This window comes from Perca flavescens, chromosome 4 (assembly GCF_004354835.1).
Source record: "Perca flavescens isolate YP-PL-M2 chromosome 4, PFLA_1.0, whole genome shotgun sequence".
In the NCBI taxonomy this organism is placed as follows: domain Eukaryota; kingdom Metazoa; phylum Chordata; class Actinopteri; order Perciformes; family Percidae; genus Perca; species Perca flavescens.
The window spans coordinates 23,273,237-23,299,081 of NC_041334.1; the positions used below are offsets into that span (position 1 = coordinate 23,273,237).

The 25,845-nt window shown below is 39.4% G+C and overlaps 1 protein-coding gene across 2 annotated transcripts in view; it reads left to right on the forward strand.

The window, feature by feature from the left end:
• The window catches only part of ca16b (carbonic anhydrase XVI b), a 120,367-nt gene that overhangs the window by 31,512 nt on the left and 63,010 nt on the right, over nucleotides 1–25,845 (forward strand). For both annotated transcript variants that reach the window (XM_028574888.1, XM_028574889.1), the window contains exon 3: nucleotides 25,118–25,297. In XM_028574888.1, coding sequence (XP_028430689.1) covers nucleotides 25,118–25,297 — 180 coding nt within the window. The remainder of the gene's footprint in view (nucleotides 1–25,117; nucleotides 25,298–25,845) is intronic.

Here is a 25,845-nt window from a genome sequence, read left to right on the forward strand (position 1 = left end):
TAGTTTAATTACAGCACAACAGTTGGAGTACCTTAATGTGCATTTACAGAAGCATTATGCCTGATCTCCTCTTAACAGTGTGTAGAATAAAAAAAAGAAAATAAATAATGGCATAAAATGTAGAAGAAATATATAGATTAATGCCCCCCTGAAGATAATCTACACTTGATTTTTTTTAATTTTCACTGCATGATGAGATTTCGTCAAATCCCATAATATACCCTGTTTCATTCCAGACTGACATTGCAGCTGCACTTTCATATGGCTCTTTGTAGTTTGGCTTGTTTGAAGCTAATGAACTTGCACTTACTTCTTGTTGTCCGGAGTTTGTACCTTCAAGGTTGAAAGCACTTAATTGGAAGTTGCTTTGGATAAAAGCATCAGTTAAATGACATGTCATGTAATGTAATGTAATGTAATATAAAGCAATTATCCCTAATGAAAGATTTATGTTCTTGCTGTGCTCATTGCTAGAATTTATGATTTTGGTTAGAAAAACGCTAACTGTCTGTAGTTGGGGGGGAATAAAAAATGCAGTAAAGAGCACATGCCACTGTAGCCCAAATCCTTTAGATGATATGGTAGTCTACCTCCACACATGAATAATATAGCTATAAGCACTACACCTCCAGACATGTATTACTCCAAGCTCGGTGCTTTGTATTGATAGAGCCCCTACTGCAGCAGTCATGAATGTTTGGATGGAAGCCATCCTGACAAGCTGTTGTAGCCACTGAAAGAGCCTGCGATTGTCTGATACGTGTGGATTACATTTCCCTACTTCACTGAGGTTGCCTGTGATCATTAGCAATCTTTCCACTCATGTCCCACATAATGAAGTGAATAAAGTGTCATTTTCAATCAATTGCTATGTTGATCCAACTTCATTAGTACTTTAGAGGATACAAAACAACAATAGATAACTCACTATTCTTGATTGCCAGGGCTGTCTGTTTTGGCTTTGATTTAACACTCAATTCTACTGGTGCACCCACATTAGTAGCTTCAGATCTATCACATTATTTTTATTTGGTAAAAATACGTAGCTAAAATTGCACTGATAAGGTATTCCCAGGTTTTGAGATAAGCATGTCACTCAAACATTAATCTGCAGTTGGACAATTAATCTCATTACTAAAAATCTTTCCACCGCGGTTTGAGCAAATTCACCACAGGATTTCAGTTTTTGGGTCAATTTTGAATTGTGGCCATGCCTCTCAGATTGGTTAGGTGGTTTTAATGTGCCAAACCTGATGATTCAGACAACCTTAAATTGGCTGGGTGCTTGTGACAGCAGTGTACTTGTCTCTTGCTGCTTTAACACGCCCCTACAAAGACCGGGGGGAAAAGAGCAATGCCATGTTGTCATGGTGCCCGACAGAAGGATCTCTGCCTCCTAGAGGTAATGAATCGAGAGGAAGATTGCTCCCGGTAGACCTCCATATATGTGAAGCACTTGACTTGGGGGGGACATAGTCCTTAGGGATGAAGATAAAAATACCAGCCCTAACGCAGGTTTTTCAGAAGGGAAAAGCTAGAGGTGATTTTTACAAGAGCTCCAGAGATGTTGCCATGATCTTATTGATGAAGTCTGTTTCATTGTAAATTATGTTTTTGCTCCTGATTGTTTTGAGACCGTCAAATCATATACTGTATATTAAAGCTATTGTAGGATTTGTTTTGTATCATGAATCACAATACACAATTTGTGTCCAAATGAACACTGCAAAGCAATTGTTAAATCTGATTTCTGCCAGAATGAAATACTTAGACTGGCAGCTGAAAATCACAGTTGAATTTAATTTCCAATTATCATGCAGTCCAATGACATTACCATCAGCTAGACAATATGCCCTGTGATTTTCCCAAGTGGCTGTGAGTAATGTGAATTTTATCGAAATATGGACTACTGCAATATCCAAATCGCAGGGGGGTACAATATTTATTAAAGGCAAAATATGTGTCAAAATAGCATTCTGAATGAAGTATTGTGGTGCTGCACAGATGCCTGGGCCTACAAGTCGTATTCTACAGACTTAAGAAAAGAATCTTTCTTTGGTACAGATCCTCATCACACCATGATCATTTTAATACATATTTTAATGAAAATGAGATTAATAATGATGCAAAAATGATCATTCCCTCCAATATCGTGAATGACATCACACTTGCAATATCTGTTAAAATAGTTACAATTTAGATGTTTTCCTAATATTGAGCAGCCCTATTTCAGTTATCGCAATATGTTTGCATTACCCATTCGAAAGTATACAGTAAGTAAGTCCTCAGGTTAGCATATGCTACTGTATCACTCCATCACTTTGCATACCAACCACAATCTATTTACATGTATATTCAAACCTTTCATCATTAATTCTTGTTTCACTAACTTATTTAACCAGTCTGCTGCTTGGTAAAGCTTTGGCTCTACCCCTACAAGTAGAGCTGGGCAATATATCAATATTATATCGATATCGTGATATGAGACTAGATATCGTCTTAGATTTTGGATATGGTAATATCGTGATATGGCATAAGAGTTGTCTTTTCCTGGTTTTAAAGGCTGCATTACAGTAAAGTTATGTCATTTTCTGAACTTACCAGACTTGTGAACTTGTAACTGTTCTATTATTTGCCTTTACCCACTTAGTCATTATATCCACATTACTGATGATTATTTATCAAAAATCTCATTGTGTAAATATTTTGTGAAAGCACCAATAGTCAACCCTACAATATTGTTGCAGTATCGATATCGAGGTATTTGGTCGAAAATATCGTGATAGTTGATTTTCTCCATATCGCCCAGCCCTACCTACAAGTGTGTTGCACTTTAGAAGAGTCACCCCTTTATTTTGAGAATAGGACTGTATTCATTTACAGTAGTGTCCTCCTTTCTGGAACTTTGTTGTTCTCATCCTGCAACATTCTTCTACTGCCTCCCGTACCACAGTGCTTTCTGGACTTGATTCATTTCCTCCTCCTGGGAAAACAGCGAGAGAGAGTTTCATCTGTCTTACACCCCTGCATTTATAGACAGCTATTCTCTGTAATGATGGAAGCTTAACACAACATCATCTATATTCCTTCAGTCTTGCTGATGTGTTGTATCAACTGTCGTTGTACCTGCACTCATTTTCTGGCAAAATGAGAGGTCCAGGAACACTAATTATTAAACATGAATTTTTCCGGGGCCCAAGCTGACTCATTATTCATCTTGGTTAATGCTAGCAGTTTGGATCAGCCTTTGTGTGCCAGAATTGGTCCATTTGTCTCTGTCAGGGGTCGGCCCCTTGACAGATGTGCCAATATGGCTGCCGAAGTTTTGTGCTGGGGGAGAGGCATCTTAATTCTCCATGATGTATCATGCTGGCAGCAACCAATTTAGCAGAATTGAGCTCCAAATCATCTTACTTCCCACTGCTTCTGCCAATCTCTTTCCTTTCTCTAGATGGAAATATATTAAGAGTGGAATTAAGTTGGGGCTTCCCTCCGTGTCCTGAGCTAATACTGTATCAGTGAGGTTTTGTTGGAATTGATTGTTTGTATTGTCACATTTGGATGTCAAGAGAAAAGTGTCCTGGGCCTGTGCCACCAGGATAGGGTAATTAAGCTAAGGTCCAATGCACAGCAACTATGATAAAAACAACCAAATCTTCTGGTTTCCCTGTTTGGGGCAGATTGATGTATTGGGCCGACAGGTTTGTTGTGTAAACCTAATTAATTTAATTCCAGGTGTCACTTGGCGTTGGTGTGCCTCGTGGCAGCATATTAGGCCTAGTTGGTGGCTCAGGTCCAACATAATGGATGTGGACATGCTTGGCCTGCTGGGATTGCAATATTGAGGAAGTGTGAGATTGCCAGCCCACAGGTTTCCTCTCTAATGCGGTTATGCTGATGAGCTGGAATGAGCTAGCTAGCAGCTCAGCAATTTTTGAAACTCATAATCATGATTACTTACTTTGTAATGAGTACATACCCCCCCAGAGGTGAGGAGTTAACTGCAGGGGGCAAGGCTGTAATGGTGGCATAAATGGCACAATGTTTGGAAGATGTGCAATGCTTTGCTTGAATTATAAAACCGTGTTTGAATGACAATATGTTTAAATGCTAAGAGGTATGTTAGGATAAAATTGCACTTAAACCTGCAAGATACTGAGTAGTTACTGTATAGAAGCAGTTGATGGGATTTAGTACTGCATCACTTCTGTACCATGGATGTTCCCAGGCTTGTAAGATCATTTATCCTGTGCTACTATCTCTAGTTTACTGAATTACACCGCTAACTATCGATTCCTGTCTGGATTCTAAATTATAAGGACACTTGCTGTGTAAACATGTAGCCATTGTTGTCCCTGCTTAGCTTGCAGAACAACTGCAACACAGAAGAGTAATTGCTGCTGAGAGGGTGAGCTGAGCTTGGAGAGGGCAATAGCTCAGAGTGGTACAAGCCTTATTTTTGTACTGTTTTGTGGGCTATTGGTGCCTGTGTGATGGGCGACATCGTTTGAGGGAGAAAGAAAAGACTGTTTCTGTAATCACAATATATGGATTAGTTTTTTTTGTAATTGTGTAAATATTGGGTCTATAATTTGGTTCATCAATATCATCTCTTGTTGTTAGCTTAACGTATGAGGTAAGTCACATATAGCCCATACATTGACACCTGCCCTATTATCTTTCTGCAAACCCAAAGAGATTTATTTTAATTTAGGGTGATCCAGCTTCAAATTCAAAAATTCTCGCAGGCAGGAGAAAGATCACTCAGGCCTGTCAAACTTTGTCTTGTAGAGTTTCATGACTCATTTAAGTGGGAGCTTGTATACTGGCAAGGGTTAATAAATAATGTAGATGTATCAAGAAATTGTTGGGGTAGAAGCTGCTCTTTGCATATTGCAAGAAAGGTTTAGGCTATCACACAATTTAGAATCCAAACACTTTTACTGGGTTTCTGTTAATGTATGTTCTGTTTTTAAAGCTGACTTTTCTTTCAGCAGCCGTAAACAGGATTTATAAATGGACCTTTTGGTTGAATTAAGCAAAATGTATCCTCATGTTTGAAAACATTTTGAGTGTGCTAATGTTTCCAGTTTTCTGAAATATATAAATGGAGCCAATCCCCTTTTACTTCCTTTTAAAAGAAGAAAGGAAAAAAAGTCTCAAGCAGCAAAGGGAAACTTTGAAGCCATAGGGCAAAATACCACTTTGTCAGTTATCCAGGTACACACCACTGCCTATGCTACAGCACATCATCCATTAGCTGCTGTGGTAACAACAAGCCCATATTTACATTTCATTTAGGTGCCACTTACTGTACAGTAGGCTGGGCTTTGATTTCGTGGTGCATGTGTCTGTTGGAGGAATGCCTATTAAAGGTACAACAAAGGGCATCAGTGGAGGGGAATTGAGAATTCAAATTTGTACTTTTTAAACTTTTATTTTGGTTGTATGTCCATACCTAGAGGACACCTGCCCACAGAAGCTTTAATTAGGAAATGAATATAACTGAGCTTCCCCAGCATTCACCTCTCCTCTTCCCTCCCTTCTATCCTTTTAATTTCCCTCCTCATTTATCTTTACTAATGCTAGCCGCATCTCTATGCTATGGGGGTAGTGAGGAGGGGTGAGACACTGAGTGGATTAAGGCTGGATTTAAAATGGCTGCTTGCTGTGCTTAGCTTAACACAACACTCATCTGGGGATATGGTCATGTGCTATCTTGTGATTTGTGGCTTTATTAGTGGTTTTGGGGTATCCAAGGCTAAAAATCAAAATCTGCACAGTTTCTCTCTCTGCTGCACTCAGTTTTCATTTCTTCCACTTTCTTGCCTCTCTGTGTCTACTGACTGATACATGTATCCACAGATGCACACACTCTCAAGCTGTAAAAATACAAGTAAAGGATGACCATGAAACGATGCAAATAAGCAGCAGGTTTAGCTGTGCAGATAAAGGCGTCTACAGCCAATTTAATAAATACATGTCTTTTTAGTTCAGGTCTAAGCACAGGTGCAAAACGGGAAGATGATTTGGCTGAAATTGATGCTTACCTCTGCCAAGAAGGTTATGTTAAGATGGCCTCTGGCTGTGTATTTTAGTCTGTTACCGCCATATCTCACACTAATGGGGGGATTGACTTGGACTTTTTTTGTGTTCAGCTGTGATCTCTGCAGAGAGTTCATGCAACAAAGAGGAAGGCACCTATTAAATGTGGAGACTCTGTGACCTATCCTAAACAATCACCATCATCCAAACATTGCTTGTAAAGAAACCGTTCGGCTGTGTTATCTTCCCAAGACGCTGTTGATTATAAAAGTAATGGTCAACTCGGAAGGTTCGGACTTTTGACTCTGTTAAGTGTGGTTTTGCTTTGCCTTTCATACAGTGTAGAAAATTAGAAAAACATTTGAGGGGCAGCTTTTGTGTGTATGTTGAGGAAATGGAAGTTTAATGAAAATAAAACGATGGCTCAATGTAGGATTAGGATATTGGCCTGAACTGGTAAAATTTTGGGAACATTTTTGCCCCTCGATCACAATCTTTAGGAGGATTCTTAGATTTCTTGGGAAATTTTTGCCCTTCGTTTCTGACACTTCTTCCATAGATATGTGCATGGTTCTTGCTGATTTGCAATCTAACAAATCATTGAGTGAAAATATTTCAAACTTCTACCAGTGCAGCTACTCCTAGTAGACCACTTCTAGGAAACCTATAGTAACATTTCACTGTTGTCTCACTGACATTTTGTTATTTTTACATCTGTCAGTGAATCTCTGTCATGGTGTGCATGCCTGTGTTTGTGCTCATTTGTGTATTTCTGTTTCAACTAATAAAGAAGTAGAGTAGCTCATAAGCTTTTGAAAGATTACAATATCAGGGCTATGCATGGATCTCCGTATCAGTCCCAGACAGCTTGTGTACATGCGATTTGCAGAGCTGATCCCCACTTTGTTATGACAGATGAAAATCAGATTGTGCCCCTAGTGTCATTCACAATCTGTATCTGATATTGGAAATTGCAACTAATATTAGAGACGTGTCCTCCACACATTTTGTCAATAAGACATAATATATGTATAACAGTATCTGTAACTACCATGTCACACTTTACATGTTTTGAAAGGAGATTTTATATCATGGCAATTTAGGAAGGATTATTGAGACATTTGCTTGTTTTCACAGTATTTGGCAATGTAGGACCAAACCCCTAAAATAGCAGCTCTCGCAAAATAGCATGTACAAGCAGGTAAAATAAAATACCAGATCTCAGGGTTCACCATGTGGGTGGAGATATTTCACCTCTAACTGCGGACTGTGGCTAATGGTCTTCTTAGTGGTGACCTCATGCCGTGGGGCCATCCTGATGCCATAACAAGCAGGTAAGTGAGAGTCATCTGTGTGTCTCACAACCTTTTTCTCCTAGGAGACAGCAGCCTGCCTGTCTCCTTACTCACCCTTGTGCTATTGCGTGGCCCCTCAGTCAAGGACAAGGGCCCCCTTGCAGGCATCTACCGCCGCTTCCTCTGCCCTCCCCATCTGATGTCCAGCTGCTTTATGCAAGAATGGTGACACAATTGGTTCTGTGTTGGTTGCGATGTGTGGCATCCCTATAGCAATGCTAGCTGCATTGCTATAGGGATGGCACTGACTGCCTGCTGTTCCACCACTTTGGTCCAGACTGAAATATCTCATGGATGGATTGCTATGAAATTTTGTACAGATGTCCATGATGCCCAGAGGATGAATCCTACTGACTGTGGTGATCCCCTGTATTTTCCTCTAGTGCCACCAGCAGGTCAAAGCTTTTACTTATCCAGTGAAATGGCTCCACGTCTAATACTTGATGGATGGGCACAACATTTTGTACCGACATTCATGGTTCTCAGAGGATGTATCCCAATGACTTCTCCTCTGAAGCTACCAGCAGGTTCATATTTGTGGTTTTGGGTGAAATGTCTCAGCAATTATTGTATAGTTTGCCATGGAATTTGGTAAAGGCATTCATGTTTCCCTCAGGATGAATTCTAATAACCTTGGTGATCCCTTAACTTTTCCTATAGCGCCACCATCATTTATGACCACATGCAAAACTAATGAAATTCCCATCAGCCTCATCTGTACTTTTTGTTTAGAGCTAAACTCAACCTAAACTCAGATGTTGAATATGGTGTACATTATACCTGCTTAACATCAGCATGTTAGCATTGTTAATCATCATGATGTTAGCAATTAGCTCAAAGCACTATGCCTAAGTGGACTTGCTAGTTTGTTATTTGGAATAAGAGAGTGGGGTAAGTGGTCGCTGTGCAAAAAGCGGACAACAGAATCAGAGAAAGTGAGTTTTGGACCATTATTCTTCTAGCAATATAGACCATGGTTCATGAACATGACATTTATTTAACTATAATGTAACCTAAAGTGTAGTTAAAAGTGACACAAAGAGAACATTTACAGTTTACCATTTACACTTATACCCAATTGTGCTAACATGATTTAATTACTCCCACTAGTGAGTTGAGAAATTGGTTGCAGTATGCCTTTTCTAATATTCAGGTGTGGAAGTTCATAGCTTAGTTGAAGTTCCTCGAGCCAAAGAAGAGATAATTAAACTAATGGATGAAGGTGCTTAAATGGAATATGAGGGTATGGCGGCTCAGAAAGAGGTGATGGCTTAGAATAAGATAAGGCGCTCACTGAAAAGAAGCCTATAATAGGAAGAGGTGGAAAGGGTGATGTGACAAATTAAAGATTAATTCTGTTATATTTTTGCTGTGTTGGTGCACAGTCTTAAGTATGCAGGGCATTGATTTGTTCAATTTTAAGGAACCAGATTTTGTTTCCTCTGAGGACCAATACTAACAAAAAAACATATTGTGCAGATGTCCTCACACATTATCGTATCTACTTTAGCCTCAGTGCTTTAGCTCCCTTTTAATAACTACTGAAATGCTCACTAATTATTCCTTTACTATAATATTGACTGTGATTTAAATACAATCGCTATTTCTTATTTGTCTGTCTGTCTGTCTGTCTGTCGCAGGACATTTATGAGTGCTGAGGTTAGCGTCAGTGCTTCCGACAGTTAGTTGATATGAAACAGTTGCCCTTGGACAAAGCGGAGTAATGTAGCGTCACTAATCAGTGTTTTACTTTGCGGCTCTGCAGAGTAGAGATCTGTGTTCTGCTCGGCAGACTGCTCACCTCTCCCTCGTATTTACAACTAGCAAGAGGCTTCCTTGCACTGATGCAGTGTTGGATTGTTGTCACACAGAGAGGGCAAAACCCCAAGAGAAAACATTTGCTCTTTTATACTGTATGGAAAACAACTTTTAAATGTGCGGAAAAGCAGCTATGAAGTTTTAAAGGAGAGAGCTTTCATTTATTAGCTTTATTTACTTTAAATATGCAAATCCATCTCCACAAACTTCATCATTAGCCAGAGAAACATAAGGTTTGTAATCCTGAACTAGATGAAGTAAGTTAGAGGGAAGTGTTTCATAAGACAACATCTTCCACATCAAATATAGTACTTTTGAATTTCAGGGACCAAACTCATTGAAGCTGGAACTAAATAAAAATCTCTGCAGAGGAGATGATTTGTTAGACTAAGTAAAGTTTGCCAAAGAAACTGTTACTGAAACAACTGTTACAGGGAAGGTAGAAATCCTTATCAAAGGACATTGGTACTTTAGGGCTTTTTTTTTAGGCATTTTTATTAGATAGCCATTCATTGATTGGCATGTATTATTCCTTACCTTTTGCTGTCCTTTTTTAAAAATAGAATTACATTTCTTCAGGAATTGGCCAGTTTATACTGCTCGCAGTTATTATGAGAGACCTCTTATAATGATTGGGCTACTGTTTTGACGATAGGTGGATTAAAAGTGTGATGAAAAGCACAATTTTACGCTGAAAATAAGGTTCATACTGACCTAAACAGCCTAAGATTTGATTAATTTTACATTAGCAGCTAAATCAATGAGACAGTTCTGAGTTGCACATCTACTGCATATACCCATGATATTGGATGCCATTTATAGTACAGTATCTAACTAAAATGGAAGGTGTCTGTGTGTATGTAATTATGTACAGTGAGGAAAATAAATATTTGAACACCCTGCTATTTAGCAAGTTATCCCACTTAGAAATCATGGAGGGGTCTGAAATTGTCATCGTAGGTGCATGTCCACTGTGAAAGACATAATCTAAAAAAAAAAATCCAGAAATCACAATGTATGATTTTTTAACTTTATTTGTATGATACAGCTGCAAATAAGTATTTGAACACCTGAGAAAATCAATGTTAATATTTGGTACAGTAGCCTTTGTTTGCAAGTGCAGAGGTCAAACGTGTCCTGTATTTTTTCACCAGGTTTGCACACACTGCAGGAGGGATTTTGGCCCACTCCTCCACACAGATCTTCTCTAGATCAGTCAGGTTTCTGGGCTGTCGCTGAGAAACACGGAGTTTGAGCTCCCTCCAAAGATTCTCTATTGGGTTTAGGTCTGGAGACTGGCTAGGCCACGTCAGAACCTTGATATGCTTCTTACAGAGCCACTCCTTGGTTATCCTGGCTGTGTGCTTCGGGTCATTGTCATGTTGGAAGACCCAGCCTCGACCCATCTTCAATGCTCTAACTGATAGGAGGTTGTTCCCCAAAATCTCGCAATACATGGCCCCGGTCATCCTCTCCTTAATACAGTGCAGTCGCTCTGTCCCATGTGCAGAGAAACACCCCCAAAGCATGATGCTACCACCCCCATGCTTCACAGTAGGGATGGTGTTCTGGGGATGGTACTCATCATTCTTCTTCCTCCAAACACGGTTAGTGGAATTATGACCAAAAAGTTCTATTTTGGTCTAATCTGACCACATGACTTTCTCCCATGACTCCTCTGGATCATCCAAATGGTCATTGGCAAACTTAAGACGGGCCTTGACATGTGCTGGTTTAAGCAGGGGAAACTTCCGTGCTATGCATGATTTCAAACCATGACGTCTTAGTGTATTACCAACAGTAACCTTGGAAACGGTGGTCCCAGCTCTTTTCAGGTCATTGACCAGCTCCTCCCGTGTAGTTCTGGGCTGATTTCTCACCTTTCTTAGGATCATTGAGACCCCACGAGGTGAGATCTTGCATGGAGCCCCAGTCCGAGGGAGATTGACAGTCATGTTTAGCTTCTTCCATTTTCTAATGATTGCTCCAACAGTGGACCTTTTTTCACCAAGCTGCTTGGCAATTTCCCCGTAGCCCTTTCCAGCCTTGTGGAGGTGTACAATTTTGTCTCTAGTGTCTTTGGACAGCTCTTTGGTCTTGGCCATGTTAGTAGTGGGATTCTTACTGATTGTATGCGGTGGACAGGTGTCTTTATGCAGCTAACGACCTCAAACAGGTGCATCTAATTTAGGATAATAAATGGAGTAGAGGTGGACATTTTAAAGGCAGACTAAGGCCTAGTCCACACGGACACGGGTATTTTTATAACCAGAGTTTTTTCTCCTCCGTTTAAAAAAAAAAAAAAAAAAAAAAACCCGTCCACACATGCTCGGTTTAAAATAAATCTCCGTCCACATGAAAACGTAAAAACACGCTGTCAAGCCATGGCAAAGAATCATCAACAAAGCAGTTAGTGGCGCACAATATGACGTCAAACACAGCGGATAACGGCGCACACTCTGACGTCGCAAGGCAAAAAACCCGGTTATACTGTCCACACGTCAACACTGTAACCGGCGTTCCTGAAAATGCTCACCCTGGCCGGAGTTTTCAAAAATGTTCGGTTACAGGGCCCTGAAACTGCGTTTTCGTGTGGACGGAAGGCCAAAGCGCGTAAAAAAAGTCACGGTTATAAAAATACCCGTGTCCGTGTGGACTAGGCCTAACAGGTCTTTGAGGGTCAGAATTCTAGCTCATAGACAGGTGTTCAAATACTTATTTGCAGCTGTATCATACAAATAAATAGTTAAAAAATCATATATTGTGATTTCTGGATTTTTTTTTTAGATTATGTCTCTCACAGTGGACATGCACCTATGATGACAATTTCAGGCCCCTCCATGATTTCCAAGAGGGAGAACTTGCAAAATAGCAGGGTGTTCAAATACTTATTTTCCTCACTGTATGTCCTTTTAATTTGAGATCTACGGGACATTTATTATGATTGTGTAATGTATTGAGAGGGGACCCCTATTAACTGTTGAACTGCCAAACGGCATGCTGGGTACAGCTTGCTCTTTGTCGCTCAATACAGTAATATAGAAAGAGACATGAGATGTTACATTGTAGCAAACTCAAACATTTCAAGCATCAGTGATTTAACTTTTGGAATGACCGCTTTTTTCCCTGGGAATAGCCTGGTCCCAAATGACTAGGTGTTAGCAAATGACATGTATACATACATACATACGTGTAACATTGCCTGGGGACTAATGGCAGGTGTATTGCTCAGGTCCCAAAGAAGTACATTGTCCAGTGTGAAGTTGTTTGGATGAGTGGTTCTCAAGAAAGGCGTTGTGCACACTTAAATTGCATAAATAGATGTTTAAATATATCCTAAAGCTAAAAATATAAATGTTCCTTCCAGGGTAGTTCTTCAGAAGGCATGCAACAATTAGGCAGCATATTTTTGGCCGAAATGCAACCACTCAGTTTTTCACTACTACAGTTTGGTAATTTGGTTACGTAAATAAATCTTTGTATGCTGTTGGCGATGTTGAGATTGTTTGTGTGGAGGTCATATTTTGACACGGTGAATGCACCAAAATAATGAACAAATCTATTTAAAACCCTACAATTTCTATGAGCAATGTTCAGTGTTTGAAATGAGAGTGCTAGACTATTTGATCAGATTTAATTCAAAATTAAGGACCCTGATGCACCAAAGAATTAGTGCCAACAAAGGCTGACTGATCAGTTTATCACCTCATGCCTTCCGTTTAAAACGTTTTTAAAACTTTTTTGCTTTGCTTTTTGGCTGAAACTGAATTTAAATCACAAATTAAATAAACACAATGGAATTATTTGATTCATAAATTAAATATTGTCATCACTGAAAATTGCATCCTGTTACTATTCAACAAATGACCAAACGTTTAGACATAATACTTCTCACTACTTGCTAGAGGACATGCTGTACACTTGAAGAGACTTAAACGCCTGACCCATTCTTGTATCAACAAAAAGTACTAGCCTACAAATGTCCTTATCATGTAGCAAAATAAAATGGACATACCTTGGTCTTACTGTTTCTTACTTCAGAAAATGAGCAGAAAAAATTTGAAATGGGAAAATAATCGGGGATATGAGATGTCTCTTCACTCCTTGATGATTAAAATGTGAGTAATAACAGTGGAGTGGGATGAATGGTAAGCATACTGTGCTTTAAGCTTTGCAAACCATATGATGTGTAAAGTGAAGTAAACAAAACAAACACATTAACTCTAACACACAGAGTTGAGACTGGTATGCAGTGGACTCACTCAGGTCACACCCCTTCCTCTTTGCTTTGAAAAGTTGATATCAGACTTAAGCTAATTATTTTGTGGACACTTAGTGTGTGAAAAGATACCGCAGTCTACAGCTGTTTGATCTGACAGAGCGAGCTGTCCACTTGCCCCCTCTTCTCCAATCACCTGCCTCACCTGTCGCAGAACAGCAGCTGTGCTGTGAGGCAGAACAGACAAAAGGGGACACGCAGAGAGTGACCGTGCTCAAAGCGCACCCATCTTGTCTTTCTTCGGCATGCTACATAAGTTAGTTGTGTAAAGCCCATTGTATTCAAGAAAAAAGGTGTGCAACTCAGAATGAGTCTAACGGGGCCTGAGGGTAGTAACTTATTCTTGCTGTGTGCAGGTGTGTATGTTTTCACATAGGCCACATTGAGAAGTCAAGTCAGGTTTGGGCATCACATATCAATGTTAAATATTGCAATGATCCATTGTTACAATGTATACTGAACATTTTGTCATTGTCTTGCTAAATCTTCTACACATGCACTACTCTGTAGCAGTAGCACAGTCTCTACGTAGGTAATGCAATGTATTGTATGGTGACCATTCAGAGATCCTGACAGAAGTGAAGGTTCTGAAACCTTTGTAGGCATGTTTGCTCCTTGCCATATTGAAGGGGAAACTTTTTCAATTGTAGGAGAAGCTCTTCCTCATGGGGACAGAATGTATTTCTGTCCCTCTTTTTTCACACAAGGTCCTGGAGATTATTTTTACAGACTAGGGGATGTTGTACTTATGCAGTGGCCAACACCCAAGAACAGGAAGCCACAGTTTCTATGAAAGTCCACGAGATGGAAGCAGATAGCGCCAAGGGAAAACAATATTTTGGCTGGAGCTCATTCTGGTGACCAATTAGACCCCAATGCCTGTATGATTTACCACTTCCTCTACCTACTTTTATGTGTTTGGGGCTGCTGTGTGGAACACAATGACCCCTGATTAAAGATTGAGCTCAGGCTCTGAGACAACCGTGGCGCCATCCTTATTAGATGCCTACTTCTCAGAACTCGACAAGACCACCTGAAATCAATGGTTGTATGGATTGCCACGCTGACAGGCTCAGACACTGTGAGCAAATTTAGACTTTATTTAAATAAAATAATATATATGTGTATAGTTTTGTCGTGGTGCTACTTTTACTTTGTAACGCATCGTTTCTCACAGGTCTCATAAGCGTCTAATCAACTCCTCAATATTTGTTATTGTTGATGCATAAATGAGTTTTAAGATGTCAACGATTGCTTGCCATTACTGATTTGTAAAGGGCAGTCATGAATAAATACATGAATAATCAACTTGGAAACGTACAGTATATTTAAGGATTTGACGTCTGTGGCTAACTATAAGGGCCCTTTGTCTTTTAAAGCATTGCCTGAGGCACATTGTATGTGCGGATGGATTGTTTGTCTTTTCCTCCACCCTCTCCTGTAGACATGGGCTGGAAGGGAAGCCCGGATCTTGAATGGCCGGGTGGAGTGAGGGTTATGAGGTCACACTGTTAATTGCACAATGAAACATGTCTGGGTTAAGATAATGCCTCAAAGAAACCATTATGTAACCTTAAATCGGAACTGACTGAAATTTGATTAAAATGTGCAGTGTACCCAGGCAGTATTTAAACCGTGATATGTTAGTCATTTTGTTGCTGTTTTCTCCAGCGCATTGGGTCTAATATGGGACACTTGCTATCAGCTTTAAGTGTTGACTTTTCAGCTGAATGTTTTGAGCGTGTCCATGTTGGATGAACAGTGCAGGACTTCATAGCCCTTTGTAGAAATAATCCATCAATGTAAGGACACTGGAGTAGAACAATGGTCCTAAATGGAAGAGACCGACAACAAGTTTTATTTATGGGGAAACAGTAGAGCGCTCTAGACTGGTGTACAAATGAGCAGACCAGACTGAAGGCAACAAGCCACTGAAACGAGGAAGAAGTGAAGATGACTAGACAGCACATCACCAGGAAGTGTCTGCGGATGTCTGTGGGGTATAGATTTCAGACATTGATTGAATGCAAAAGGATTTGCAACCATATATGGACATATTAAAATATGCCATCATTTAAGTTTATTTCACATCAAGAGATTCCTGTCCCCTTAAATTCAGGGGATACCATTCAAAAACAATTCTACATTTCATCTGATGTGATTTGTGATTATAACACTATATATAATCATATTATGACTGAGATGGCCCTCATAGTCTTGTTTCATTTCAAATCCACTGGGTCGAGTACAGAATATGTCTACCATATTTGCTTCCATTTTATCGTCTCCTTCGGGAAACCTCTTTAAATACCCCGACCCTTAAAGGAACCAAATGTAATCGGCATTAACTCCTCTTTTCGTTTGACAGACAGGCAACGTCTCCAGATTAGATTGTTTAACTTGAGTCACACACCCACACACACCCATAGTATATTTTCACTGCAAACTGGCAACTCAAAAGCTGCTCACTTAAAGGTAAAAAAAAAAGAGAGATTCCGGTGTCTGGTGGTTGTGCTGGTGCCTTTCAGTGTCAGTTCATACAACAACTCATCAGATGAAGATGATGGTACTCTAAAAGAAAGCAACATACAGACTACTTTATTTTTGTCCTCTTGTAGACATCTACAGCTTTTATAAAGGTATGACATTAAAACGGCATTCTTTTTACCCTTTTTTTCTGTCTCACTCAAGGCATTCTGTCTCTCTACATATGCATTGGCTTGTGAACTTGCTTTGAGCCTCTTCCCACCTTAACTTCATGTTACAGCCTTACCACATTCTAAGTTGTGATTATTAGCTTCTCTGTAGACAATACATTTAACTTCCACTTCTCTCTTTACAACATTTGGCTTCAGTCCTGCTAATTGGCCATTAGGTTGCCATGAAATGCTGGAAAGAACCTGCTGGAAGTAGAAAAGATTTTTCTTGACACTGGTTTAGTTTACCGCCTCTATTGAGATGACCACTCTAATCCTTTGTGGTTTGAGTCATGGGAGCTTGTACCAATTTCTGAAAAGCAAACTCTTTTGAAGAGGGCAAAGCTTTTAATAAAAGTTGACTGAAAGTGCTCTGTGTCTAATGTCGTGGCAGAAAGTGTGTTTGTGTTTAAAGATTGTTGCTGTACAAAATTAATTTGGCCATCAACCTCCATGGCAGTCCGACGGCAGCACATTACAGGTTTTTGTTGAGTTTGCTAGAAGCATAGTGGCGGCTTGGGCTGCATTTGTAGGAGATGATGAATGAATGCAGATCTTTCTGACTAATAAAGCAGATTCATATCTAAGTGAAATACCACTTCAGACCAGCCAAGGAAGCATTGTGAGGCCCGGAAATCTAACTCATCATTTAAACTGAAAGGACAGAATCAGTTAACAAAACTCCTGCCTTATCATATCCAAAAGCTAAACTGACTCATATAAAAAGCTATTTGAACTTATGTAACAAGGTGACCTGCAGCATTAGCAAAAGGGAGTGCAACTTGAGATAGAGGATTATTGATGATCCATTGAATCTGATAATTCATTAGATTTTGTCTGCTTTTTTATGTCACTTTGGCTTAATCATTACACTTCGGTGAAAGTATAACTCATCTGAACCTCCTGCCAGCTATATCCAAGAACAGCTAGACCTTTAATCACCTGTCACAAAGCAGTTGGGAATTGTTGTATCAGTGTCTCTACAATAAAAGAACACAAATAGATTATTTTTCGTGTGCCTACTCTTGCTTCTTTGTTCACAACAGAACTGACAAGGTCAAATAAATGCACCTTTTAATTTGGTGAAGTGTAACTGAAGACTCACTCATGTATCACCCTCTGTGTCCCCCACAGTGACCCCAGACGCCTTTTGTCATTCTTGCAAACTGTACTGATACATTGAGCATCTGTTCCTTCAGATCTCCTCTGAGAAGTGGATTTTAGACAATGTTGAGATAAAGCTTTCTGAGGCACCGAAGCAGACTGCAATTATTTTCACATTTTATAATACATGGGTAAAAAGTATTAAGTGTTATTCATCGCATATTACCTCACTTGTCTTTGAAGCCTACTAACGCCCACTGAGGGTAACATGGGTTTTTACCTTCAAGGTTCAATGACCATTTTTTCGTCTTATGCAGTCCTCTCAGTCAAAGAATCTAACAAGCAAGTCCTTTTGAAAGTAGATTTTCCTATGAATACAGAATTGCACACAAAGGCGATCTAAGCTAATTGTTGCAATTGATAATTCATAAAGATTTTTTCATTTACCTGAAAGTTTCCACTGCTTGTCTCGGTAAGACCTTTATACTGTAGGTACGGTGAAATTTCTCAAACAGTTTTTATCAATAAAAATGATCACTTCTTGAATGGTACAGTAACGACAGCAATAAACGACTGTCCCTGGTTGAACTGTTGTTTAGTCACAAATTTCACTCTGGTGTAACAGTTTGTAGTTTTGGCAGCATGACTTTATTTTGACTTGGGAACAGTCAGTCACCAAAATTGGCTGCCCCAATTTTGCCAGGATGATTTTCCTCACTTTGATTGTAGTTGCATGCTGTCTCTTATTGTTGTGCATCTTAAAATGAAACCCAGAATCCCACATAGCAGCGAAAACAAAAGTGTTCGATTGAGTCCCACTCTAGGTATTAGTGAATCCAACAAACTATGATCTAGTGACTAAATTTGTAAACCATATCCATCCCTGGCTGCTTGTTATACCTGATGCTGCTTGTTATACCTGGTGCAGTTGGAGTCTCTATCTTCATTGTTAAACGCTCACAATCGGCATCGTTCAATAGACTGAGTCTGCTTCCTTCTCACAGTCAATTCAGCTATGCGCTGAGCTCTTTCCCTTTCCCTCATCACAACCCAGCCATTAGGTCACAGAGCTGCCAGGAAGCATGTAAAGAGATCTGTGGGACACAGACACAGTGGAACAAAGTGATGCTGGAGGGAGGGAGAAAGTCTGTTGGTGTGTTTTGTGCAAAGGAGCTCTGGTATTGTAGTTTATAGTAGGGCTGGGCGATATGGAGAAAAAAGAACAAAGGCGTGTGGTGCCATGAGCATAACTATACTAAGGAAGACAATTTCCGTCTGTCTGTTAGTGCCATCAGTCCATTAATTTGGTCCAGACTGAAATATCTCGGTGTCAAAATGGAGATTAAATACAAATACAAAAAAATATGTATTTAAATGAATCTTTTGCAGTACAAAATCTTCCATGTGTGCAAAACATACTGTTGATATAGAGGGTTCTCATCTTGACAAAATAGATTTTAGACAAATAAAAAAAAAAAAGAATGTCCTTGTTTGTGGTTACCTTTTTTTTTGTTTTATTTGTCACTAAAATTGGATCCAACAGGGCAACAAATGCGGGCAGTCAGATGATCATAGAGGTTGTAAACAGTACAATGCAACATTAGTTTGACCAGATCAGCTACCATTTAACTTGGAGGTAAAACCAAAATTGAGCACACCAGTGATCTTGCTAATAATCTCTCAAGAGTGCAAACCACTAAATACGAAATGTCAAAGTTGTCCCAGGAATTCGGGCTGTAAGGTGTTTCTTAGACATTTAAAACAGACAGTTTGGGTAACCATTTTACTGGTCGGCTCTGTTTTCTCTTCCAAATACATTTGACTAACCCAAGGGTTTATTTTTAACCTGTGTGATAATCTGACCACTCCTACTTGTTGCCCCATCAGACCTGTAGTCTATTATTCCCTGTAGTCTATAATTTTAAATGTCCGAGACCATCCTACAGGGAGTGTTGCTGGTTGATAAGAAAGAAATAAATATCTGCCATTAGCTGGTTATTAATTGACTGATTACAGAAGTTAGTTGACTTTTCTGGCCCACCCCCACATTGTACAAGCCCTCAGCTCATCAGTTGTCTAACCTGAACATTTGATACTCCCCAGTGCTACAATGGCTCGGTCTCCACCATCTGGAGTGTTATCAGCATATGGAAACTGACAGCAGGAATGTTGTTCAAAATGTTATCCTGCATTCGCTTAAGGGATTCTACAGCATACACAAAGTCTTTGATCTCCTTTACCACTGCTCCAACTGGAACAACTATTGTGACCCCTCTCAGTGCTGTCGATACTGTGCCTTATATCTGCTGGCTGTGTTGTGTTGTCAGTGCCACTCATACATATGGACTGATCAGCGTAGATTTTTGCAAATGCTAGTGTGCCAGTTCTGGGAGGTCTGCCAGGCGGCATACAGCATGGATGCTTTCTCTCAGAGGGACAAAACGGAAATGACAAGGCAATTGCCATTCTGTCAGCATTGCCATGGTAGCACAGGCATGGCTGTTTATCCCGAGGTTAATGGGATGACGCCTGGAGCTGAAAGTGCCAGATTGAGAGAAACATGTGCCTGTTTTACTTAAAACAAGAGTGGTGTCACATCAGACAGAACAGAAGTGAGCCCAGATAAAGGTTGGATTAACAACCGTATGGACTTTATAAACATCACTCATCTTACTCCTAGCATAAATCATAAATTACTAAATGGAGGCATTATTGAATTTCTCTTAAAATTGATGAGGCCTAGATGCTGTAAACACGTGCTACCATTTTAGGGTCTGCCTTATAGGGTGTAGAAAATTACTTAAACTCAAAAAAGCACGCAGTCTGTGATAACTATGCATTTTGTAAAGGCATGGGGTAAATGTAGGCTTATGGTCAGTTTAGCATCAAACCTGCTAGACTCCTTCTTGGTGAGGTTATTTTCGTATGTTTTGTACTGATATGTTTAACAGATATGGCTGTATGCCTGTGCTGCTGCCACAGATGTTGAATTTCTTTGAGGTGATATGATGCTTAGAATATTGATACATACAGTAAACAATCTATACACACTGAAAATGCAGCATTGTGTAAATCCCCAAAGTACCCCAGACAATGCAAATGAGGCACATTTCAATGATCTCTTGCAATTAGAAGTTGTCACTGCTTACTGTAAACAGCTGACCAGATAAAACTGTCTATGCTGTTTATATAGGTACTAATGTCAATCAGAATCCTATCATTTGTCCATGAGTGTTGAGCCTGGTCTACAAATAAACATCTGATTCCTATCATGAAACAAGTCACATTTACGTCAAAAAATAAAGAACACAAACCCCAAATAAAAGCAAAACTAAAACTATATAATGCAATCCACCCTAGGAACACAACGAGATAAACTCAAGAATAATCACACCTTGCTTTCACAGTCTCAACAAATATAGAACATTACAAAGCTTCACACACAAGTAGGATTTGGTGCAGGGCTATTGTGGTGATTCACATTCACTAGTTTCCCTTTGCAACAATGGTTATAGACCCATTCTGCTAAATATTGTTATAGTCCCAGAAGGAGAGTTGTAACAGCAGTGTAACTCGCTCATCTTTGTCCATCATAAGTATATAAAACGATCAGCATACCGCATGAATTACCTGATAGCACCTATAAAGATTTTCATTAGAATTTAGTGTGTCGTGCAACCCGCTGCGTGTGAGCCATTTTCCCAGAGAGCCCATGTGCTGAATGTAGTTGCAAATGTGGCGTGTAATGTGTTCGATAAATCAATCTAGAATATTTTTAAACATGTACTTACTTTTAATTTGTCCAGCTCAGCCATATACTGTAGAGACAGAGCTACAGTGGGAAAGGCTTAACCACTAGGATTGTAGTCATTCTGATGGATGGCAATGAGACAGATTAATCGACTGCTGTGCAACCCTCACTTATCTGATTTTAGCGCTGCTCCTCCCTTTCTGTTGTTGAAAGGCAGAATTATCTCTCGCAGTAAATGGGATGTAATGTGTGTTTTTAATGGTAAAATAAGCAAAACATTACACTTTTCTCTAGTTATACTTTGAGTCAAAGTGGCCTTTACTCACACCATGTTTTTCTGATGTGATAAACTATTGACATGTTAGTTTGTTTAATGAGATTTATTTATATCTTAGCTTCATGTTTGCATATGCCATCCAACAATTAAATAAGGGCTGTTTCTTTTATAACTTCCGGTCATAGTCTGAGTCAACATCGAATCTGTCTCCACACAGCTGATCAAGGGAATTTGTTTTTATTGTGAGATATGTCAGTTGAGGCCATATATATCTCAGTAACATCTCAAAAGGTTTTTGTAGTTTGCTAGAATTCACTTAAAGGAGACCTATTATATACTGTTCATCTGTGCTCTGCTGTCGCTGTCTCTGTACAGTCCGTTGCAGCCGGAGAATGACTGCAACAGAGTATATAGCAGGACTTTTTACCATAACAAAATCACAGATTAAGGCTTCTAAACCACAAACTACACAACCGGACATGTTCTAGTAGGAATGTTATCAGAATTTGGGAGAAATTAACAAAATCAGCAGCCAAGATTACAGGTTTCCCTGACCTTCCCTGACTGTAGCTACATGCCGACCTGGATCAGATGGCCATATAGCAAACCAGCTTGATATGAAGTCTTTTTTTGTAAAAAAAGATAGGCTAACGATTGTGTCATAACCACGCAACTTTCTGTCGCATAGTAGAGAAATTATCGTATAGTCAGGAGAAGCTCGCAGGCAATCGGGGGGACATGGAGGCATTCAGTCAAGGGAGACGGCCATAGAGAGTCCATGAAAGCATCGGAACAAAATATTTCAGCAGCATTTTGCTCCTGCTCCTATACGCTCATGGACAGCTCCTACTCACGTCTCTGCAGGATTCAGAATGATTCAACTTTCTCTTGGCGCAACTACCAGAAGACTTACAACTTTCAGACAGGTTGCTCACATCACATCGACGTTGTCAAGCTCAGATAGAGGCTGCGCAGTATGCTCAGCCATCACCGGAAAAGTGCTTCTAATTGACTTCACTGATCTCTGTCGAAGTCTATGGCGTAGCTGTGTCCATTTATTTCATTGTGTATGGTACATTGTACATTGTAACATTATAGATATGACAGAAAATACAGAGAAGCATAATAAGTCTCCTTTAAGAGGAGAAAGAAGACAAAAAGATGGTGGTTGAATCTGCCCACTGGAGAACCTGAATAGATCTCAGTGTTTTTTTATTGTTCGTAGCCCACAGAGCACACTTTGTCTTTTAGGGGAGTGGTAAATGTTTAAAGCAACTGGAGGCATTGTTCTTCAGACAGCTCTGCCAAAGGGAATATATATATTTTCTGCAACTCAAATGGGATGGAAGTAAGTAATAAACCGATTGCACAAATGCCTCAAGTGTGTACTACTTTACTGTATGCTAACCCTACACAGTCTAAGCTCCAATGTTTGACCTAGAAACATTCAGATACATACACTGAAGGTTGTGTAAAAACTGTGTGGGTATAAGTAAACTAATATAGCTCACAAGCGCCATCATTGATTAATAAATATTACAGCCTGACAGATACTGGATTTTTGAGACCGATATGATATTTGGGAGTTTACAAAATCTGATACATAGACCGAAAGTAATATTATTATTTTTTATACAAGTACATAAGATAATAACAATATTGATGTAGATCCCTTATATTTTAAGACATACTAAAATCAAGTGCTCTCTGGTATGCAATGCTGACGATAAACCTACTTTAGCATTTATGTCCTGCGATCATTTTTTACTTATTACCTGACACATACACATGTACCAATATATCTGCAATAAGCTGATATCGGCCGATTTGTTGGCCTTGTATATAGCAAAACTTTATTTATCCTGAAGGAAATTAAAAAAGTAATATGCTGAACATTTTAAGTCCAATGATATAGTGCCAAAAATAATTACAGATCCATTTTGTTTTGACTTTAAGCTAAATGGCAACGAATTGTGAGTTAGTATTGAATGTTTCACATTAAACAGAAAAATAGCAGCATGTTCAGTACTCTTTTTGACCCCCTCTTTAGGTTTCACTGTTTGGTCAATCAACTCCTAAAACTAATATCTGCCTCTAGCTTGCTAAGTGTCTGGCTTTTTTCTTCAGCTCTCCCATTGTTGATTGTGTTGTGTTCTCAGTGAGACTGGCCTTGGTAGCCAGGCTTTTGAATTACAGGGAGTCACTTCAGTGTTGATATTAAATAAATTGCTTAAGAGAGCTTTAACCTTTTAATCAAAATAATGTTTAATGGAGCTAATTGAGCTTAGTTAAGCTTCCGAAAACGTCGATGTTGATGGCGAGGCTATGGCTAATTTTTCAGCAAGCACAAATCAAATGGAATATACTAAATACATAATTTGTTTCTATCTAAAGGCTTAACAGAAGACTTTGTAGACCTAACACTTTTTATTTGAATAAGGTAAACATTTGCTCCATTTTATATGAATCCCCAGTGTGTAGTTATGATTGGCACACAGCTTTCTCTCACCTTATGATAATAGTATTGCATTCATAATGGGCTCTGCTCTAGGGTTAGTTAAATATTGGAAGTTGCACTGGTAAGTTTAAAGCCATGACCGACAAATTGAATCCTGCTTCTTAATGGAGTAATTAGTTAGAAATGCAGCCATTCCAACATTTATATGATGACCCCCCCAGCCCATAATCTTGCAGGTGGTGTTTAAAAGACAATAGGTCTTAATTGAATTGGTCACTGAGCAAATCTGAGACATTTCCAAGGGCTTAACATCATTTAGTGCACTTTTTTCCTAACTTAGTGACCTATTCATTGTAGAGATGAATGAAATCATTCCGGTTTGTGTCTGCGCTCCCCATGATGCATGTTTATGGTTGTTTAATGACTGACGTGGTAAAACATTGGATATTTAGAAAATAATCCTGAGTGGCGCTGTCTTTTCGAGGGACTCTCCAACAGTGTCTCTGGCTGCAAGGTGTTTATACATTACAAGACATGAAGCCGCCCTTGATCCAGGGTGTTTTAGTAAAGAGCGGTTCTCATATCTTTTTTATGAGCCAGTAGCAAAGTTGCCCCATATCTGTAGGGAATGGGATCATGAATATTGTGTTAACCCAGAAAAGTTCAAATCCATGCAGGCTTCCTTGTTCCCCTGATCCCTCAGCTTTTGTTGTTGCATTGGCCCATTGTACCCGAGAAGAGATCAAGGGGACCCCTGTCGGTTGTGGATTATTCCTTTGTAGAAGCGCCACTGTAGGGGATAGAGGATTAAAAGAGCAGACAGTGGATGGGGATTCTACCGGAAGTTTGTTTGCAGCACACTGCACATTAATTGTTAAAGTGAAGTATTTTCTATTGAATAGCCTTTTAGCTATCATGTTTTTTGTTTTTAAACCTATCTGAGGCACAGACCCACATTAACTCAGCAACCATTCTAGGCTCAAGTTTCAGTGTGTGTAGAACTGTAGAATCTGCCTCATTTGGATATTTATATCATGTATGGACAATTAACGCTAGAATTGCCTGTAGCCAGATGATGAATTTTCATTGTGTTTACATGTTTTCCCAGCTGTTGGAGGAGTTTAGAGGGCACAGCAGCTGAATGAATATGCAAGAATCATTGTCCTCTTTCTGTCAATTTCCATTAATGACATATTGAAACCTGACTGCTCCTGTAGCAGTAATATTGTCACATTATTTCTAATTGGTGTTAGTTATAGCAAGAATCCAAAGACAAATTGGATTCTGTGGTAGTCTACATTTTTCATAAGCTCTTGTTTCTTCTATTTCTGCAGGAAGCCATGGACCTCGAAGCTGGGCAGCCTCATACCCAGAATGTGCTGCGAACAACCAATCACCTGTGGACATTGCAGATGAACAAGCATTGGTTTCGGAGGAGTACCAGGAGCTGGTGCTCGACAAGTTCAACGCTGAATCCTCCAACCAGACCACCATGAAAAACACTGGAAAGACAGGTCAGGATCACAGAATTAGTTTGGACTAGTTTTGTCCCTAAATTACATAAAACACACTAACATAATTATACCAAAACACAAACTTCAAATTTCTCCGTAATGTACTTTATTGTCTTTTGTCATAAACTTAAAACTTGTAACGATACCAGGACAAGTGTAGAGTTGAGGAAAATGATGGCGATATACAAAAAAAATAGATACTGTAGAGTGAGCAGGTCATTATTGCAAATCAAACCCTGACAGGGTGATGAAGGACACGGGGTCTTAAATCAGTCTGAAGGGGTTTCATTCGCAACAATGAGCTGCTCGCTATACATTATCCCACTTATGACACTGCTACTAATTATAAATTTCAAAATGATTGAATTGATTTAAAAATGATCCTCCCGAGTCTATGATCAGAAGTGCGTCCATAGCAGCGGCCTGTTATTTATAGCAGCACATATCGTAGAATGCCATAATTGAACAATAAGAATCAAGTATTCAACAAAGCCATGTAATTATGTTGGATACAAACTTGACAGAGATTGTGCCATATCATTTAACTT